The following is a 21,093-nucleotide window of genomic DNA, read 5'->3' as shown; positions in this document are numbered from 1 at the left end:
GGTGGTATCTCAGTGTGGTTTTGATTTGAATTTCCTTGATGGCTAATGATTTTGAACATTTTTTCATGTGTCTGTTAGCCATTTGTATGTCTTCATTGGAAAAGTGTCTGTGATCACAAAGACAGCATGGTACTGGCACAAAAACAGACACATAGACCAATGGAACAGAACAGAGAGCTCAGAAATGGACCCTCGGCTCTTTGGGCAACTAATATTTGATAAAGCAGGAAAAAACATCCGGTGGGAAAAAGACAGTCTCTTCAATAAATGGTGCTGGGAAAATTGGACAGCTACATGCAAGAGAATGAAACTTGACCACTATCTCACACCATACACAAAAATAAACTCCAAATGAATGAAAGACCTCGATTTGAGACAGGAATCCATCAAAATTCTAGAGGAGAACATAGGCAACAACCTCTACGACATCGGCCAAAGCAACCTTTTTCATGACACATCCCCAAAGGCAAGAGAAACGAAAGATAAAATGAATTTATGGGACTTCATCAAGATTAAAAGTTTCTGCACAGCCAAGGAAACAGTCAGAAAAACTAAGAGGCAGCCCACGGAATGGGAGAATATATTTGCAAATGACACTACAGATAAAGGACTGGTATTCAAGATCTACAAAGAACTTCTCAAACTCAATACACGAGAAACAAATAAACAAATCAAAAAATGGGCAGAAGATATGAACAGACCAAGCCCCATTCTTAATTTGTGCCCTTCATAGACTCCCATTTGCTTCTCCCTAGAGATATCGCCACCAAAGTGATAACTAGTAGCTGTCTCCAGGGGAGCCAGGTTTTTTAGTCTGTTTGTTTTTTAAGTAAGCTCCACACCCAGCGTAGAGCCCAACATGGCACTTGAACTCACAACCCCGAAATCAAGACCTGAACTGAGATTAAGAGTCAGTTAACCGACTGAGCTGCCCAGGTGCCCCCAGTGGAGCCAAATTCTAAGATTATTGACACATCTGTAAAAAGGTAATGCTGTAGTTCTGTCACGGCATTCATCGGGCCTCTGTTACCATAGAGGTTTACCACAGGGAAGTGAAGAACTTGAACTAAAGCTGGCCTTATTTAGTAAAACTGCTTTTTTGCAAGTATATAATTTCTGAGAGAAGTATCTTGTGTGTAAGGCTAACCATTGAATTAATTGTCACACATTTACCCTAAGGAACAAAGACCTACAGCTGCTATCACAAGCCCCAAAGAAGTTTGGTCCTTTAAGGGGTTAAAGCCCAGTTCCCCCACTTCCCTTTGCCCCACAAGCACCATTTTAATGGTATAGATATGAGAGTGTCTGCTGTTAGATAAGCCATTGAGTTGGGAATGGAGATGCCTTCTAAAAATCTGAGTGATATCTGGCAGTCAGCCAACAGATTATTCTGATTCCCTAAGTACGAGATGTTCTAATAGATTCCGCATATAAAATCCTTTTGCTAAGCTCAGAGCCAAGAACAGCAGGAGAGGACTAACCCATTCGAGGCAGCTCACATCTTATTTAATGTTCAAAATAAACTTACAAGGTAGGCATCATTTTATAAATGAAAAACTGAGGTCCAGATTATTCCTGGGGCTCAGTGAACTACCCACGTTCACATAGCTGAGAGGAATTTGTAGCAGGAATCGAGACCCGGGTCTCTCAGGTGCCAAAGCACCGCAGTACTGCCTCCAAGAAGAAATACCTTAAGATAGTTGGAGTCTGGGTTGGGGAGAAAATATCTCAAGCATCGATGTGTGGGACTGTCGGGTGTACAGACAGCAGGATCATTTCCCCAGTCTCATTCACTATTACTCTGAGCAAGTCAAATTCTTCTGCGCTATGATCTCTTTATCTGCGTAAGAAAGCTAACCTCACATTTATTTTACTTGCTGTAAGTCTGTTGTAAGGATCTAATGAGATAGTTTGTAAATGTGTTTTATAAGGTGAATAAATGTTTCTTCTTCTTATAAAGCTTGTGAGTACTCAGCCTAGTATCTTTTACCAAAATTCAGTTCTCTGGAAAGACACAAAAATTCATTTAGGCTCTAAATGATTCCCTTTTGCAACAAAAATGAAAACTGGATTCTACTTAATGAACTTTTCAATAGTTGTTTACCAGCTTTTGCGTCAGGCACATATACGTCTGCGTATGTAGAAAGCAGCTCATACATAGTTCTAAAAAATGTAATAGCCAGTTATGATTATCCCTTCTCATGTACATGCACCACGGGTTTTCTCAGTATTGCTTGTTTTCTCATTAGAAGTAAAATCTCTGTGCACTGTGTGTTCCGTCATCCAGTGCGTGAATTAATTCATTAGCCAAGTGACTCCTGAACGCCTACCATGTTCTAAGCTCTGTGGTAGGTTCTGGGTGCACAGAGCAGAGTAAGATACAGCCTCTGCCCTCAAGGATCTCACAGTTGTGGGAGAAGAGGCATATAACAGCACAGGTAAGTCAAATGCAGCGGGAAGTGGGCAAAGATTTTTTAAACAGGAGACAAAAAAGTGACCATAAAGGAAAAGATTGATCAATGGGACTTAATTAAAACCAAGAACTTCTCCTCATCAAAAGACATCATCATTAAGAAAGTGGAAAAGCAAACCATAGATGGGAGAAGACATTCATAAGACATAAATCTGACAAAGGCCTCACGTCTGGAATTATAAAGAACTCCCACAAACCAGTAAGAAAAAGACAAAGAATCAATAAAAACTGGGCAAAGGACTTGAGCAGGCAGTTCTCAAAAAAGGTTCTCCAAATGGCCGGGTGGAGTGCTTACTCATCACGAAAATGAAAACAAAAACCACAATGAGATACTACTAAACCACTGGAATACCGAAAATTAAAAATGTTGGTGGGAATGGGAAGCAACTAGAACTCTCATACATTGCTGCTGGGAGTGGAAATTGGTAGGACCACTTGGGGTTACTGACAATATCCTTTACCAGAATTAAATATCCACCTACCCTATGACTCAGCAATCCCACTCCCAGGTGTATTCCCTAGAAAAATTAGTGCGTACGTTTTCCAAAAGACATGTATAAGAGTATTCATAGTGGCATTATCTATAATAGGCAAAACTTGAAAGTAATGTAAATGTCCATCAACAGTAGAATAAATTGTAATATAGTCATATAATGGAATAATCAATCAGAATGAATTATATCATAGATGGATCTTACAGATATTATACTGAATGAAGAAAGCTACAAAAAAGCATTCACTGTATGATTCCATTTTATATGAAATTCAAAGATAGCCAAAAGCTAGTTCATGATAAAAGCCAAAATAGACACACTGGGAATAGGGATAATGATGAGAGAGAAATTTCTGGGGATTTGGAGATGTCCTGTATCCTGACCTATAATGATGGTTACGCTGGGTGCACATGTACAAATTCACTAGGTTGTATTTTTTTATTTTTTTTAACTTTTAAAAAAATATTATTTATTTCTTTATTTATTTGGGAGAGAGCATGAGAGAGAGAGAGCACACGCGCAAACACGCCCAAGCACGGTGGAAGGGCAAGGCAAAAGGAGAAGCAGACGCCCATAGGACAGGGAGCCCGATGCAGGGCTCAATCCCAGGACCCTGAGATCATGACCTGAGCCAAAGGCAGACAATTAACTGACTGAGCCACCCAGGCATCCCACACTAGGTTTTATAACTAAGATTCGTGGGGGCGCCTGGCTGGCTTGGTCAGTGGAGCGTGTGACTCTTGATCTCAGGGTTGTAAGTTTGAGCCCCTCGTTTGGTGTAGAGATTACTTAAAAATAAGAAAGATCTTTAAAAAATAATTAAGATTTGTGTATTTTACTGTGTGTATATAATACCTACATTTAAAAAAATAATAATAAAGTACAATGAGAAATACAGAGGAGAAAAGTTCCTAACTCTGAGTGAAGAAATCAGGGAAGACTTCCCTGGGGATGTTTGAACTGGGTCTTGGATAAGAGCTTATCAGAAGGGGGTCAGGCTCTCCCGAACGGAGAGCACCACGAAATGCTCAGCAACCTGGTGTGACCGGGACAAGAAGATGGTGGGCTTGAACAAAAAAGTTAGAAGGCTCGCAGAGGAGCCAGGCCACACATCCAGTCAGCTACGAGCGAAGTAAGGAGGGCGATAAGGAAAGAATGGTGGCTGCTCTGCTCCGCGCCGTTCCCCAAAGAGCCCCAGTTCTGCCATGAGTGGAACAGACAAGGGCCGCCGCCAGTGCGGGAAACAGTGTTGCTGCTTTGGGAAAGAAGGGAGGATAAGCTATTTCTCATGGTGCTGGTCTGACTCACTGAGACATTTTAACTCACGAGGCCATGCCTCCTGGTTCCTTCCTTCGAGTCACATGAAGATGAGCAGCGGGTGGGTCATCAGAGAGGGCTCTCCAAGAGGAGAAGCGCTCCCTCAATGGAGGCCTGTGGGCTGTGGCGTGGGGGCGCGCACCCTCACACGCCGGCGCGCCCGCGGGCCTCCCGTATATACAGAGCCTCCCTGCCCTCCTGCAGAGTCCTGAGACGGGAGAGCCTCTGGCTGGCCCTGCGGGAGCCCCAGGGGCGCCGCGGGAGCACAGGCCTCCTCTGAAGACGGACTTCTTCCTCTGATTCCTGCCCCTGGACGCAGGTAAGCGGCCACGAAAGGCCCAGCGGGCAGGGAACAGTAGGGCCTACGGGCCAGGAGCACAGACTTGCGACTCTGCTGAGCCCTGGCTCTGCCTCTGAGCCGCTGTGCGGCTTCAGGCACTTCACGTACCCTCACTTTGGCTCCGGTCTGTCAACTTTGGGTTTCCACACCGCTTAGAATGCTTTCCCCTCCCCACGTGTGCCTGCGGAATGCCTTGTAGTCAGTGAAGTTTGAGGCTGGGCAGCACACCTTCTGCAGGACAAGATCAGGGGATCCTCGGGTGCTACTGTGACACCTTCAGTCGGCCACCTCTGCTCAGCACTTGCTTTGTGCCTTGTCAGTGACCCCATTAGGCTTTAAGCTCCTCAAGAAGAGACAGCGTCTCTGGTTCACCGTGGTATCTCCAGCTCCTGGCATCGGGACTGGCAGAAAGCAGTCACTTACACGTAATGCGCATTGACTGATGAAGGGGTAAAGGAAAGGCCGTCTAGGTGACAGGGTGAGGTGGAGACACACAAAGAATTTGCAGTCACTTCCTCCAGATGCCTTAGCTGATCACTCCGACCGTTGCCTAGACATCCGGCCGAGGATTTGGGCGCCCAGCCAGGATCTCAGGTTAGAACTGGGCCTCCCCCAAAGCCCGGTTTTAAGGTTTTACTTTATGATCCTGCTTATCTCTTCAGAGATGAAATTAGCCAACCTCTTGGCTCATCTCCTGGCTCGCATTTGTGCAAGTGTTTCTCAAAATGTTGTGCTTTCTTGCGGAACAAAGTCAGGGAGAGGAAGTGAAATGCAAACCAGTTTGAATCAGTGGGAAAAGCACAGCAAGAGCGTTAGCAGGAGGTTAGTGGACAGCCGGGTTGCTCTGAGCTCCACTCGTCCCAAAGGCCATGCTCAACTTTTTTTTTTTTTCAAGATTTTATTTATTTATTTGACAGAGAGAGAGACAGCCAGCAAGAGAGGGAACACAAGCAGGGGGAGTGGGAGAGGAAGAAGCAGGCTTCCAGCGGAGCAGGGAGCTCGACGTGGGGCTCGATCCCAGGACCCTGGGATCACGCCCTGAGCTGAAGGCAGATGCCTAACGACTGAGCCACCCAGGCGCCCCCGTGCTCAACTTCTTAATTTCCCCTCTGCGTGTTTATATTTTTTCGTTTCCCTTATAAAACTCTTTTCCTGATGGAAAACTTCCATAGAGGAGATTGTCAGGGGGGTTCGGTTTGGTTATCTACATCTAGACAGGCCTTCCTATGCGTCGGGGGGACCTGAAGGCGGCCGAAGGTACTCCTGAACAAAACTCCCCCCGGCCCGCAGTCTCCAGCTCTTGTTTGAAAGTCCACCTGCACACAGGTCCTTACTTGGGCCGGTGAGAGAATGGCAGTCATCTGGGAGGGGGTGTGGGTTAAAGTCGTTTACTTGCTAACACGCTGGATTGGTTAATTGGCTCCAACACGGAGACACACCGAGAGCCCTGCGCTGGAGGACCGGACAGTCTGGGGGGGAGGCTGCCCAGACATGCACTTACACCCCAAACGTTGGTGGGCAGACTGTGGGGAGGATCGTTTTCCTGCAGGTGCCCTGTCTCCTGACGGCAGGGCCCCTTCCTCACCCTGAGGGCCCGACGCCTAGGACTGAGCAGCCAGTACTTCCGGAAAAGAGGCCTGTCATGGGCCAGCTGGGCAAAGGCAGTCGGGAGCAAACACAGCTTGCCTCCTGATCCCTGGGGTAAGGGTCACTGTTCTTCATATCCTTCCCCCACTCTCCCAACGCGTGCCCCCTGTCCTGGAGGCCCGAACTTACTTCCGGGGGTGGGGGGGAAGTTCCTTTATTCCCTGTGAGAAAAATGGCTTAGAGAGCAACTACCCTGTGGAGAGGGCACACAGAGCAGGCCGCTCGCCACACTCCGACAGCAGCAGCTGCAGCAGGAGCTTCCCTGTCGGGTCGGGAGGAGTTGCAGGAAGTGAGCGTGGACTCTGGGATTAGGGGAAGCGAAGATCACTGAAGGCCGCGGGGGCACGAGCCTGCCACCAGCCCAACGGCCTGCTCAGCGCTGTCTGGCCCCAGTCTCTTCACCGGAAGACAGACGGACAACGCGAGGCTAATCAAGTTTTCGTTCTTAAAAATTGAGTTCCTAAGTTGTAAAACTGTTTTAAAAAAGTATGATAAAAATAAAAATTCAGGATAGTCATTTTAGGAAGGAATTCAGGAAACTATGTAGCGCTTCAATAATATTAGCAGTAACGACCTGTTTTGTAAGCTGGTTGTAGTTACACGGGTGTTGTTTAATTTTTCCATACAGTGTATAAGTACAAATATGTACCCTATGTTTACTTCTTTAAACTCTGAAATATTTTATTTTATTTATTTTATTTTTATTTTTTTAAAGATTTTATTTATTTATTCGACAGGAAAGAGACAGCCAGTGAGAGAGGGAACACAAGCAGGGGGAGTGGGAGAGGAAGAAGCAGGCTCATAGTGGAGGAGCCTGATGTGGGGCTCGATCCCATAACGCCGGGATCACGCCCTGAGCTGGAGGCAGCCGCTTAACCGCTGCGCCACCCAGGCGCCCCTGAAATATTTTATTACATACGTATGTGTAAAAGAGAGATGGGGAGCTCTGGTTCACACGTATTTTCTTTCTTTCTTTCTTTCTTTCTTTCTTTCTTTCTTTCTTTCTTTCTTTTTTCTTTCTTTCTTTTTTCTTTCTTTCTTTCTTTTTTAAAGATTTTATTTATTCATTCGACAGAGATAGAGACAGCCAGCGAGAGAGGGAACACAAGCAGGGGGAGTGGGAGAGGAAGAAGCAGGCTCCCAGCGGAGGAGCCTGATGTGGGGCTCGATCCCAGAATGCAGGGATCACGCCCTGAGCCGGAGGCAGACGCTTAACAACTGCGCCACCCAGGCGCCCCCACACGTATTTTCTGATTATACGCAAAATAACGTGTTGGGAGGGGAGTGCCAAGAGTCTTAGGTCAGACAGACTTACCTGAATCGAAAAGCAGCAACAGTCAACTTCTTGGGGATGTCAAGGCACTGATTGTTTTCAGATCCATGTTGACACAAGTCTACCCAAATATCACCAGTCCTATTGTAATTCACTTTTAGAAAAACGATAAGAAAATAAATGAATAAATAAATAAATAAATAAATAATTTTTTAAAAAAGAAAAATAAAATAAATAAAATAATTTAAAAAAAAAGAAAAATGGCAAGGAGTTCATGTATCAGTGAAAATTTAAAAAGGAGAAATGGCAGCCTCCTGGGGGGCTCAGTCATTAAGCGATTGTCTTTGGCTCAGGTCATGATCTCAGGGTCCTGGGATCGAGCCCCGCATCGAGCCCCGCATTGAGCCCCCTGCTCAGCCGGACACCTACTTCTCCCTCTTCCACTCCCCCTGCTTGGGTTCCCTCTCTCGCTGGCTCTCTGTCAAATAAATAAATAAAATCTTAAAAAAAAAAAAAAAGGAGAAATGGCTGTAGGCGAAGGTGTGGAGGAGGCATTTTACAATTTATCTAGATGAGACATTTAATTTTTCAATCCATTTCCTTGACATATAATTAAAACACAATAAAATTCACCAATTTTCAGAGCCCAGCTTGATGAGTGGTGTCAGTACATCTAGTTGTGTATTCACTACCAGAATCTAGATACAGAACACGTTTCCATGACCTCCAAAAGTTTCCTAATGCCCTTATATTAATCCCCTCTCCATTCCCCACCCCTGGTAGCCACGGATCTGCCTCCCATCACTAGTTTTGCCTTCTGTAGAATTTCATATGAGCAGAATCATAAGTGAGTAGTCTGTGCGATTGTTCCTGTAGTGCTTTGTCTCTGGCTTCTGTCATGTAGCCTAACGCTTTGAGATTCATCCGTGTGGTCGCACGTGTCAGTAGTTTAGTCTGTTTTATTGCCTCATGGGGGAGCTCATTCGCACAGCTATACGACAGTTTATTCACTTATTGATGAACATTTGAGTTATTTCTCATGTTTTTAAAGATTTTATTTATTTATTTTAGAGAGAGAGTGAGCAAGAGAGAGAGCACAAGCCAGGGGGAGAGGCAGAGGGAGAAGCAGACTCCCCGCTGAGCAGGGAGCTGGAGAAGGGGCTCCATCCCAGAACCCTGGCATCATGACCTGAGCTGAGGGCAGATGCTTAACCGACTGAGCCACCCAGCCACCCGAATTTCTCATTTTTTAATTGATTTTGTTTTATCCTGGTAAAATGTATATATCATAAAATTTATCTTAACCATTTTAAAGTGTACAATGTAATGGCATTAACTGCACTCAAAATGTTGTGTAACCATCACCACTATCTATTCCTCAAATTCTTTCATCACCCCAAACAGAAACTCTGTAACCATTAAACAATAACTCCCCATTCCTCCACTCCTGGTCCCTGGTAACCACTGATCTACTTTCTGTCTCTACCAATGTGCCTACTCTGGATATTTCATGTAAGTGAAATCACATGGTATTTGTCTGGCTTATTTCATTTAGCACAGTGTTTTCAAGTTTCACCCATGTTGTAGCATGTTTCAGAACTTTTTTCCTTTTTATGGCTGAATATTTTTCCATCGTGTGCATATGCCACATTTCGTTTATCCATTTATCTTTTGGCGGACACTTAGGTTGTTTCCATATTTCTAATTTGTAGTTATTATGACTAAAGCTGCTGTGGACGTTCAGGTCCTAATCTTTGTGTGGACGTGTGCTTTCCTTTTTCTTGGATAAATATGTAGAAGTGGAATTGCTTGATCATTTGGTAAGTAAATGTTTAACTTTATAAGACACTGCTGAGCTAATTTACGAAGTGGCTTGTACCGTTTGTATTCTCACTAGCTACCCAGGAGAGTTCTGGTTGTGCCACATCTTCACCAACACTTGGTATTGTCCAACTTTTGAATTGAAATGATTCTGGTGGGTGTGTCGTAGGATCTTACTTTAGTTTTAACTTGCATTTCCTTATGTTTACGATGTTGAGCGTCTTTTCATGTTCTTAGCTGTCATCCATATATCTTCTTTTGTGGGATGAAATGAGGCGTCTGTTTAAATCTTTGTCCCATTTTTTAAAATCATCGTTTGTCTTATTATTATAGAGTTTTAAGAATTCTTCATGTAGTCTAGTTACAAGTCTGTTATCAGATGTGTATGTATTCACATTCACATACATATTTGCAAAATTTATGTTGTGAATATTTTCTCAGTCTATGGTTTCCTTCTTCATTTTCTTCATGGTGTCTTTTTTTTTTTTTTTTTTTTTTTTTTTTAAGAGCCGGGAGATAGAGAGAGGTAGAGAGAGAGAGAATCTTAAGTGGGCTCCATACCCAGCTTCGAACCGGATATGGGGCTTGATCCTACAATCTTGAGATCATGACCTGAGCCAAAATTAAGAGTCGGATGTTTAACCAACTGAGCCACACAGGTGCCCCCATGGTGTCTTTTGAAAAGCAAATTAATTTTGAAGTAGTTTATTATTTTTATGGGTTGTACTTTTTGTCTTTTATCTACTAAATCGCCTAACTCAAGATCCTGGCTGGCATCTGGCTGGCTCAGTCTGTGGAGCGTGTGACTGTTGATCTCGGGGTTGTGGGTTTGAGCCCCATGTTGGATGGAGAGATTACTTAAAAATAAAATCTTTGAAAAAAAAATCCCAATGTTTTCTCCTTTGCTTTCTTCTAGAAATTTAGTAAGTTTAGGCCTAAGATTCATTTCTAACTAATTATTGACTATGGTTTGCAGTAATAATTATGGTATATTTTTGTTTTGCATATAGATTGTTCCAGCACTGTTTGAGACTATCCTTTTCCCACTGAAATAATATCTTTCTCAAAAATCATTTGCTCATATGTGAATGTCTATTTCTGAATTCTCTAGTCTGTTCTAGTGGTCTGTATGTCTTTTTACACCAGCACTTTACTTTTTGTAACTTTACTGTAACTTTATAATGTCTTCAAATCACATGGTGTAGGTCTTCCAACTTTGTTCTTTTTCAAAAGTACTTTAGCTAATCTAGGACCTTAGGATTTCCATATAAATTTAGATTCAGTTTGTTAATTTCTACAAAACTGCTAGGATTTTGACTGAGATATATTGAATCCACACATCAATTTAGAGAGAATTGACGTGTTAATGTTAGTGAATCTTTTGATCCATGAATATGGTTTCTCTCTCCATTTATTTAGGTCTTTAGTTTTTCTCAGCAATATTTTGTTATTTTTAGTGTACAAGTCTTGCACATATTTTGTTGAATTTATCCACAAGTATTTTCTATTCTTATGCTATTTAAGTATTTATTTTTATTTTTTTGACGATTTTATTTATTTATTTGAGTGAAAGAGAGAGCACGAGCCAGGTTAGGGGCAGAGGGAGAAGCAGACACCCCACTGAGCAGGCAGCCAGATGCGGTGCTCAATTCCAGGACTCCAGGATCATGACCAGAGCCAAAGGCAGATGCCTCACTGACGAGCCACCCAGGAGCTTCTAAATATTGTTTTTTAAATTTTTACAATTTATCATTGCTTGCATATAGCAATACAAGAGAATCTTTGTGTATTAATTTTTTATTCTGTAACTTGCTAAACTCACCTATTAGTTCTAGTAACTTTTTGATAGATTCCTTTGGATTTTCTTTTTCATTTTTTTTAAAGATTTTATTTATTTATTTGACAAAGAGAGACAGCCAGCGAGAGAGGGAACACAAGCAGGGGGAGTGGGAGAGGAAGAAGCAGGCTCCTAGCGGAGGAGCCTGATGTGGGGCTCGATCCCCTAACGCCGGGATCACGCCCTGAGCCGAAGGCAGACGCTTAATGACTGCGCCACCCAGGCGCCCCCTATCTGTATGACTTCTGCTTCTTTTTATTTTCTTATTGCACTGGATAGGACTTCCTGTACTACTGAATGGAAGTGGTGACAGTGAATATCTTTAAAGTGTCATCTTTTAAAGAGGAAGGATGACACCTTTAAACATTTTTTCCTGTCCAAATAGAAATAATCACTGGCTGTATAGAGGTATAAGCAAAATATGATCGGATGAGTGGGGGTTGGCAGAAAATGGAGCAATTAAATCCTATCCATCAGGGACTATTTATAAAAGGCAAAGTTTTTCAGCAAGTTCTTTGGATCTTCTTGATCTGACCTGGGGAGGTGAAAGTATCTGTAGTCTCTTCCCCCCACCCCACCCTTGCTATGGGTGTTCCCCTTCCTGATGTTTCCAGCAACAGAGGTACCATGACTCTCCATCCATTGGTTCCAGGATGCTGTCCTCTCCTGATGTGATGGCATGCTCACGGACCTGCTCCCGCATCCTGGGGCTGAGCCTTGGGACTACTGCCCTGTTTGCTGCTGGAGCCAACTTGGTGCTCCTTTTTCCTAACTGGGATGTGACCTACCTGTTGAGGGGCCTCATTGGCAGGCATGCCATGCTGGGCTCTGGGCTCTGGGGAGGAGGCCTTATGGTAAGTGTTTGGAGTTCCTTGGGTGTGAACTTCCCAAACACCCCTCAGGGTGGAGCAGGGAGGTGGTAGGGGAGTAGTGTTTTGGTTCTTTGCAAGGATGCTTGATCTTGGGGGTGCCTGGCTGGCTCAATTGGTAGAGCATGTGACTCTTGATCTCAAGGTTGTGAGTTCAAGCCCCATGTTGGGTGTAGAGATTACTTAAAAGTAAAATCTTAAAGATTTTATTTATTTACTAGAGAGAGAGACAGAAATCACAGAAGGAGAGGGAGAGGGAGAGGGAGAAGCAGACTCCCTGCTGAGCAGGGAGCCCAACACAGGGCTTGATCCCAGGACCCCAGGATCATGACCTGAGTTGAAGGCAGACACCCAACTGACTGAGCCACCCAGGTGCCCCAACTTAAAAATAAAATCTTAAAAAAAAAAAAAGAATGCTTCATCTAGCAAGCTGGTCTTGGGTCTATAGCAATTCCAAGGAATAGGAGACTCTAGGAAGACTTATCAAGTCTTGCTGCTGGACTTTGGCTTGGGACTAGAAGGCTGGGTGTAAATGTTGCCGTCCAGAGAGTCAGATCAGGCTAGTCATCCAATTGGGTCCTGCCAGTCAAAGCCAAACCCTCTGGGAAAGCTAGGATCATCAATTCCTTGTGAGGTGTCCAACCGATCTATTTCAACAGCCACAGGTGGCAGCTAGAAATGTCGATTACCCAATCTCTTCTTACCATTCTTTTCTCCTCTCCCAGGTACTCACTGCAGCTACCCTCATCTCCTTGATGGGCTGGAGATACGGCTGCTTCAGTAAGAGTGGGCCCTGCCGAAGTGTAAGCACCAGATTCTACTCTTCTAATACCTAGAATGTCCCCACGTTCTATTACTCTACAGGCAGAGTGGTAAAGAGGCAATTTCAGTCTTGGGGCTTGAAGTTAGGTCCTGACTGTATCGCTTAATAGCCCCAAGCTGTTGGGCAAGTTCCTTAACCTTTCTGAGCCTCATCTATAAAATGGGAGTGAACAGGATCAAGTTAAGGGAGTAAGTGCTTAATGAGCCAGAAATGTCTACAAACCTGTGAGGAACTGCTACTATTATTTTTAGCCTATTGAACAATGTGGACATGAGTTAAGTGCACTGCAGTCACGTGTCATTGATAGAAAATTTCCTGGGGCGCCTGGCTGGCTCAGTGGGTGGAGCATGTGCTCAGTTTCCAGGTCAGGAGTTCAAGCCCCACATTGGGCATGGAGTCTACTTAAAAAGAAAAAAGAAAGAAAAAGAAAAAAGAAAATTTCTTGGTTATTTTGTTTAATTTTTCTTAGAGTTGGAAGCTTTTCCAGAAATCATCTAATGACTAGACTCTAGCCTAACCCCTCCATTTTACAGAAAATGAAACTGGGGCCCAGAGTAAATTTGCACTTATCAACTGCAGTGGCATTCATATATATCTGAAAAATCTCAGTACATAGACAGTGTAAGCTATATTGCTTACATGAATCATGACACATGAATCTGTGGCCTCCTTACAGTAACTCTACAGCCTACTTTGATATCTGCAGCCCACGTATTGGGAACCCCACTGATTCAGAATTGTATGTTAAAGAAATATAAACACCCACGCATTTCATTCACTATCTGTTCTCAGTCTTTTCTGGTTTTCCCCTAGGCAAGTGAGTGGTTCTCAGACTTGAGTGTGCATCAGAATCCCTGCAGGGTTTGGTAAAACAGATTGCTGGCCCCACCCCCAGATTTTCTTTCTTTCCTTCTTTCCTTTTCTTCTCTTTCCTTTCTCTTTCTTTCTTTCTTTCTTTCTTTCTTTCTTTCTTTCTTTCTTTCTTTTTCTTCCTTCCTTTCCTTCCTTCTCTCCTCTCCTCTCCTCTCCTCTCCTCTCCTCTCCCCTCCTCTCCTTTCCTAAAAATATACTGTCTGAGGAAAGGAGAAGGTAGGAGAGACAGGAAAGTTGACTTTATTTTATTTATTCATTTTTTTAGAGGTGGGGGAGGAGCAGAGAGACAGGGAGAGAGAGAATCTTAAACAGGCTCCAAGCTCAGCACAGAGCGCAACGCAGGGCTCGATCTCACAACCCTGAGATCATGACCTGAGGGCAAATCAAGGGCCGGATGCTTAACCAACTGAGCCACCCAGGCGCTCCAGCCCCAGCTTTTCTGGTTCAGAAGGTGGGGTGAAGCGGGAAGTTGTGCATTTCTAACAAGTCTTCAGGTAATGTGATGCTGCCAGGGCCGGGACCCCATTCTGAGCATTTCCCGGGCCCCTCCCGAGCTCCAAACCAGCTTGACATTGTGGGAAAAGGACTCCATGATTCTATATAAAAACTATATCTATGTTTTATTAAACAAGTTTAAATATGTATTCTTTCAAAGGGAGAAAACAACCTAGTATTCTGAGAAAAAAGCCAATTTAAAAGCAAGCTAGACTCCTGCCAATGAAATGAACTTACGGTTATCTTTGTGGAGGGAAGCGAGCGGTGCACAGACCAAGTGCAGTGACAGAATAGGAGTACCTCCCTAGCTGACTGCGGTTCCTCTCTGTCTCTGTCTCCCTCCCTCCCTCCCTGCTTTTCTACATCCTTCCCTCTTTCCTCCCTTGTTTCCTTTCATGCTTGATTTGAGAAAGAGAGGAATCAGGGGTAGGAGCTTGGAACTTTTGAGAATACAGCTTTTCCTTAAAAGAGTCAGAAATGCTCATGCGGGGGCACCTGGGTGGCTCAGTTGGTCAAGCGTCTGCCTTCGGCTCAGGTCATGGTCCCAGGGTCCTGGGATTGAGCCCCATATCGGGCTCCCTGCTCAGTGGGGAGCCTGCTTCTCCCTCTCCCTCTATTTGCTGCTCCCCCTGCTTGTACTGTCTTTGTCTTGTCAAATAAAAAAATAAAATTAAAAAAAAAATTAAAAAATAGTAAAAAAGAAATGGGCATGTGATGACCATCCAACCCTTCTACCCAGAGGCTGTGTAAAACCTCTTTTTTAAGACTTATTTATTTATTTGAGAGAGAGCAAGTGTTCATGAGTGGGAGGGGGTAGAGGGAGAAGGAGAATATTAAGCAGACTACACGCTTAGTGTGGAGCTCGACATGGGGCTCGATCTCACAACCCTTGAGATCATGACCTGAGCCAAAATCAAGAGTCAGTAACTGACTGAGCCGCCCAAGTGGCCCCTGAGTGTAAAAGATTTTGATGCCAAACTGTTGAGAAGCTCTGGAGAGCCTACTGGGTCAGGGAGACCCAGGTCCAAGTGCCACTGCTTCCCCCTTCTCAGTGCTTTCTCTCCCAAGCCTTCCTGGCTCTACCTGCTGACCCCCTCATCAGCCACTCTGCCTTGGTTATGCTTTAAAGGAGGTGCCTGGGGCAGCGTTATCCCCCATGTGGTATGATGGAGAAGAGCCTGAGTGCCAGAGAAGCTAAACTTGTCCAGATCACCCCATCACCTGGTCATGACCTCATCTCACCTCATGGCTTCTTCCCTCCCTCTACAGATGCTCACTGCTCTGCTGTCCAGTAGCCTGGCTTTTCTTGGAGCCTTGATTTGCTTTATCACTTCCGGAGTAGCCCTGAAAGATGGTCCATTTTGCATGTTTGATGTCTCATCCTTCAATCAGACACAAGCTTGGAAATATGGTTACCCATTCCAAGACTTGCATAACAGGTAAATGGATGGAGACTTGGATTTTCAGTCTTTTCAGAGAGACAAAGACAGACAGAAAGACACACATGGACTACAAACTCCTCTTGGTCACGTGTTCTAGCATCTCCCTTCTCTGATGCTGGGCATTTTGCAGATGCAGCAACAATAGTCACCCTCAAGAGTCCAGGCCTATGACCTTGGCTGGGGGAGGCCCCAGGTTTCTATTGAAGTTGCTTACTTGGCTTTTCTTAACTTATTCCTCAACCCCTGGTCTCCTTTTTCTTTTGGGATAGGAATTATTTGTATGACCATTCACTCTGGAACTCTGTCTGCCTGGAGCCTTCTAAAGCTGTCATTTGGCACGTGTCCTTCTTCTCCACCCTTCTGTGCATCAGCCTTCTCCAGATTCTCCTGGTGGTCATTCATTTCATCAACAGCTTCCTGGGCCTTTTCTGCAGCCTCTGTGAGAAGTGATAGGGAACGCCCTTGCACACGTGAGAGTTTTCCTCAAAAGCTGCCTTGAATCCCCTCTGCAGTACGGATGGTAAACAAACTTTCCTTTTAGGTATCCCTGTAGTGATAATAACAGTAATGATACCTTGCACATATGCTGAATGACATATGCATTTTAAATCACATTGTAAACTGCAAGATGATATATTAGTAGAAGGAATGATGAAGTCATTTTTATCGTGCAGGAACTTACAGTTCATAAAATACCCTCCAGCCATGGTCTCATTTCAGCCTCTCCACAACTCCATAAAACTGGCCACACATCACCAATATAGGAGTTGAGGCTCCTAGACCATAACGGACTTGCTGCCTAAAAGCACTCAACCGGATTAAGGCAAAGTCAGTACCTGAGCTCTTATCTTCCAAAGTCATGTTCACCCATTGTTATGGATTGAATTGTGTGTCCTCAAAACTCATAGGTTGAAGCCTTAACCCCCAACGTGACTATGTTTGTAGAGAGAACCTTTAAGAAGGTAATCAAGGTTAAACGAGCTCATAAGGGTAGGACCCTAATCCAGTAGGACTGGCATCCTTATAAGAAGAGGATGAGATACCAGATCTCTCCGTCCACACAAGCACAGAAGAAGAGGCCATGTGAGGACACAGCCAGAAGGTGGCCCCCTACAAGCCAAGGAGAGGGCCCTCAATAGAAATCAACCTTGTTGGTACCTTCATGTTGGAACTTCCAGCCTCCAGAAAATAAAGGTCTGTGGTTTGAGCCACTCCGTCTGTAGTGTTTTGTTATGGCGGCCATATGATTATGATGATTAACTCACCAGTGTTCTTCTCTTGAGTGTTCAGTGTGGTTCAGTAAGTGCTATACACTGGCGTATCCACTGTGCGGCTGGCACTGCTGTGTGTGCAGTGGATCCAAAGATGACCGAGACATGGTCCTTGACCTTGGACCCTGCCTTGTCCTTGAAGAGCTCATGATCAGGTTAGGGGAACAAACACATCTACGAACAATTTAAATGTCCTATGGTAAGGGCCATGTTAGAGGTCAACAGGACGTAGAGTGAGTTCAGAGGAACAGTGACCTTCCAAGGAGAGGGTCTGTGAGAAATCAAGGAAGGCACCCCTTGTGCCTGAGCTGATTCTTGAAATAGTTAACCCAGCAAAGAGGGGACGAAGGGATTCTCCAGCAGAGGAAACAGCACAGTCTAAGGCATGGAGGGGAGACACAGGATGGAGCGTGTGGAGAACCGTGGTGCCACAGTGGTTTCTCATGTGGTAGGTGGAGAGCAGAGCACCTCCTTCTCTCCCACTTCCGGATCATGGCTGGGAGGTAGTGCTGGATGGTGAGTTGAGTCAGGAATGGGGTGAAGGAGATCCGGGTGGGAAAGTCTGATGGGCAGGGCACAGGATGGAGCAGGCAGAAGCAGCCTGGGAAGAAACAGGAAGATGGGTACTGGCAAGAGAAGAGGTAGTGGACAGGTCCAGGGAATGAGTTAGAGAACCCTGGGCTGTGGAGCCACAGAGGGGACAAAGTCGGGAAGGGAGTGTGTGGGCCCAGGTGCTGCTGTATCCCAGGGACCCCAGCACTGTCCCAGGTCAGGAAGGAGCTGCTGAAGCACCAGATGCTTCCAGAATACAGGAATTCCTCCGTTACGGAGTTCTGCATTCATTCCACCATGGGCTCCATAGTCCTCCACACCTGGCTGTTGGCTGCCCTCTATGGGATTCCAGAGGATACCTGTATCTGCTTCCTTCTCCCCACATCCCAGGACTACCTCGCACTCAGAACAGGCTTTCACCCTGGTTTTTTCTCCTCAAACGAAAGCTACATCTGGCTCTTGGTTCGGCTTCCAGACAGGTCTTGGGCACAGGGGCTTATGTTAATCTGTTCATCAGGACAGTATTAACATTTTGTTAAGGAAAGAAGTTGTCTGCCCCTTACCTTGTGTATGCCTTCTTGAATATCATCATGGAATGAAGAGGACGTTGCCTTGTTTATGGTCCTCCTCAGAGAAAAGTAAGCCTGTCTTGGGAACAGGTTGTCCTTCAGCTTTCTGTTATAGCAATTGGTGCTCTATTTAGCCCATTGCTCCCCAGCCAAATCTGTTCACTCTTTAGGGCAAGGCCTAGGTTTTATTCACTTTTGTATCTCCAGCCCTTAGCACAGATGGAATAATAAAATGTTTATTGAATTAAATTGTGCATCTAATCTTCCTTTTTTAGTTGGACTGTAGTAGATAGGATGAGAGAAATAGTACTGAAGAAATCATAAAAGGGGAAAGAAAGTCTGCATATTAGTAGTATGATTTCTTAAGGCTGGTGAAACAGCAAGGAGAAAATGCTATCAGCCCCTAGGAGACATTGGATTTCTGTGCCAGGTGAGTCTGTGGATGTATGACCACAGCCAATGATGGGACTGGTGCTGCTGAACCAAGGGGCAGCTAAACAGGGCATGGTTGAGGCAGCACTGAGCTGATGCTGGGTGCACACCTCGCCCCATGGTCCTTGCACAGACCCTGGTCTGCTGGCCAGTGCCAGGAGGAAGGTTCAGCAACCCAGCCAGATCATGAAAGGTCTTACTTGCAGTGAATGCTGGGGAGGTGGTCATAAGGAACCATTGAAAGATTTCAAGCAGAGCAGTGACAAAGGAAAGCCATTTGGGGACAATGTGAAGGGCAGACTGGGAAGGTGAAGTTCTGGGAATTTATTGGAGTCAGGGAGACCAATCTAAGCTACACTAACAAGAAAACACATTGTAAGCCAAAACCTGGAATAGTAAAATTAGTTGGTCTCTACTGGAACTTGCAAAGGTATACTTTTACAGAAACTACTCCCTTTCCATCTTAGAGGAGGAAGTTTTGCAGTTTGTTAACCCAACCAATAGGAAGCCTGGATGGATATTGGGGGAATTTCTTTTCCTGTTTTTTTTTTTAAAGATCTTATTTATTTATTGAGAGAGAGTGTGTGAGTGAGCAAGAGAGAGAGAGAGCACAAGCGAGGTGAGGGGCAGAGGGAGAGGGAGAAGCGGACTCCCCACTGAGCAGGGTGCTGGATGAGGGGCTGGATTCCAGGACCCTGGAATCATGACCTGAGCAGAAGGCAGACACTTAACTGACCGAGCCACCCAGGCGCCCCTTTCCCTACGTTTTGAAGCTGGTAGAGTACAGGATAATACGGTTTTCAAAAGCAGGACCAGAAACTGGTGGGGAATACGTCTGAAATCTGCTCCTTTCTGAATTTTGCACTGGATCCAGGGGTGTAGGTGAGGCTGGGGGAACTGCGGGTTTGCAGTTATAGACTAGAGCAGGGCACTGAGAACTTTTTCTGTAAAGGGTCAGATCAAAGTTTAGACTTTAAGGGCCATATGGTTCTGCTGCAATTGCTAAATTCTACCAATAACAGCGCAAAAGTGGCCACACAATGTGCAAATGAGCATAGCTATGTTACATGAGAACTTCACGGATACTGAAATTTAAATTTCATGTGTAGGTTTATGAATTAATCTTTTGATTTTTTTCGATCATTTAAAAATATAAAACCCGTTCAAAAGTGCATAAAGAAATGAAGGCTGCACTTGCCCACAGGCTACAGCGTGAAGACCCTTTATTTAGAGTCAGGGCTCCGCTACTCAATAGCCTTATATGCTTGGACCTCTACTGGCCTTAGGTTCCGCGTAAATTTCCTAAAATTGTGGCGCCGTTAATAAAACCTGACTCGCTTTAAAGTGCTTTGGAATTCGTGTAGGGCTATACTAGCCTTAGGCCGAAGTTACGGTAGCTGTCGCTCGACCAGTTCCCGCCCAGAAGCCAGTGCGCAGGCGCGCTGGAGGGCCGCTCTGCAGGGAGCGCGCAGCCGCGTCACATCTGGGCCCAGGGAGGCCCTGTTGCCCGGGCGACGGTTTCCCAGCTCCCTGCTGCAACCCGCCAGGCCTTCATCGCGATACACTAAGCCAAGAAGCCCTAGCCATGACCTCGTCCACCCCTGCGTCCTTCCCTATGGGCACAGCCGACGGGTTGCCTGAGACTGAGAAGAACGCAGGGGAGTCCGAGAATACCTACATTCTGCGGCCCATTTTCCAGCAAAGGCGGGTAACGGATGGGTTGTGTGTGTGTGTGGGGGGCGTCCTACGAGCTGCTGGGTCAGGCAGGCAGAGATCGCCTGGAAGCCCGGGCATCGGGAAAGTGCGCGGGGACCCGCGGGGTGGGCGGGGCGGGACTGAAGAAGGAGGGGCGGGGCTGGGCTGGGGACGCAGGGTGGGAATGGTGAAGGAGGTGGGCTGGGGGAGGGAGGGGCGGAGCGGGGCTGGAGAGGGTGGAGCGGGCTGGGGGACAGAGGAAGGTACCGGGTGGAGTGGAGCAGGGAGGGAAGGAGGGTGGGGCTGGTCTGGGGACGTAGGGGCGAGCCAGGGAGGGGGCGGGCCGGAGCTGGAGAAGAAGGGGCAAGCCAGGAGGGTGGGACGCTATCTTTCTTGAGCTTCCAGCTGCTCTGCGCAGCTGAGGACCCGACCTGCAGTTGCAGTGTTAGGGCGCCGGGAGCGCCTAAGGCTAGCGCAGTGGGAATGGTTGGCCCTAGGAGACCCTGGACGTGGGCAGAGGAAAGGAGATGGGTGGAATAGAGAGAAGAGCAGTAAAGAAGCGCTTTGCATCGAATGCCATTCAGCCATTTCGAGGGTTACTGTGTGCATACGTGTGCCAGAATACGCTTACTCGAAGTCTTACCCAGGTATCATCTGATGTTCTTGGCCCACCACCGTGATACCTTCCCAGAATTAAAGTACACAGTCTAGTGCAGAGGACAGTCCGCTAGGGCTCTAGGGCCCATCACTCAGTTCATTTTCACAAGATAAAAAATTAAATAAAAAAAACAGAGCCCCTCTGTTGCTTGAAACCGGACTACTGAATCAAATGCTTGGCAAATACTGGAAGCCAGGGACTTTGGTTATAAT

General features: G+C 45.6%; 1 protein-coding gene across 5 annotated transcripts; it reads left to right on the top strand.

Moving 5' to 3' along the window:
• The first annotated feature begins 4,368 nt into the window (after window positions 1-4,368).
• On the top strand, window positions 4,369-16,915 carry TM4SF19 (transmembrane 4 L six family member 19). Of its 5 annotated transcripts, XR_572777.2 has the most exons (7): window positions 4,369-4,603; window positions 9,257-9,364; window positions 11,855-12,056; window positions 12,797-12,874; window positions 15,532-15,701; window positions 15,974-16,224; window positions 16,379-16,915. XR_572777.2 is itself a non-coding variant. In XM_008708383.2 (6 exons), the coding sequence occupies exons 3-6, from the start codon at window positions 11,856-11,858 to the stop codon at window positions 16,152-16,154; spliced, it is 630 nt and encodes a 209-aa protein (XP_008706605.1). In that variant the 5' UTR covers window positions 4,370-4,603; window positions 9,257-9,364; window position 11,855; the 3' UTR covers window positions 16,155-16,915. The 5 variants fall into 5 exon arrangements, 4 of the variants coding, with proteins under 4 accessions (XP_008706608.1, XP_008706605.1, XP_040477321.1 ...); XM_008708383.2 differs by having other exon boundaries at window positions 4,370-4,603; window positions 15,974-16,915; XM_040621387.1 differs by lacking the exon at window positions 4,369-4,603 and adding an exon at window positions 5,171-5,218 and having other exon boundaries at window positions 15,974-16,915.
• The last annotated feature ends 4,178 nt before the right edge of the window (window positions 16,916-21,093 follow it).

This window comes from Ursus maritimus, unplaced genomic scaffold, assembly GCF_017311325.1.
Source record: "Ursus maritimus isolate PB19 unplaced genomic scaffold, ASM1731132v1 scaffold_4, whole genome shotgun sequence".
Lineage (NCBI taxonomy): Eukaryota > Metazoa > Chordata > Mammalia > Carnivora > Ursidae > Ursus > Ursus maritimus.
Note: the sequence above shows the minus strand (reverse complement) of the source record. Positions and strands in the feature narration are given on the sequence as shown.

Bases quoted from the DNA above. Each gene is read 5' to 3' on its own strand.
- TM4SF19 (XM_008708386.2), top strand. From the start codon at position 11,856: ATGCTGTCCTCTCCTGATGTGATGGCATGCTCACGGACCTGCTCCCGC. The intron at 12,057-12,796 runs GTAAGTGTTTGG...CTCCTCTCCCAG, and splicing joins TCTGGGGAGGAGGCCTTATG to GTACTCACTGCAGCTACCCT. The intron at 15,702-15,973 runs GTAAATGGATGG...CTTTTGGGATAG, and splicing joins TTCCAAGACTTGCATAACAG to GAATTATTTGTATGACCATT.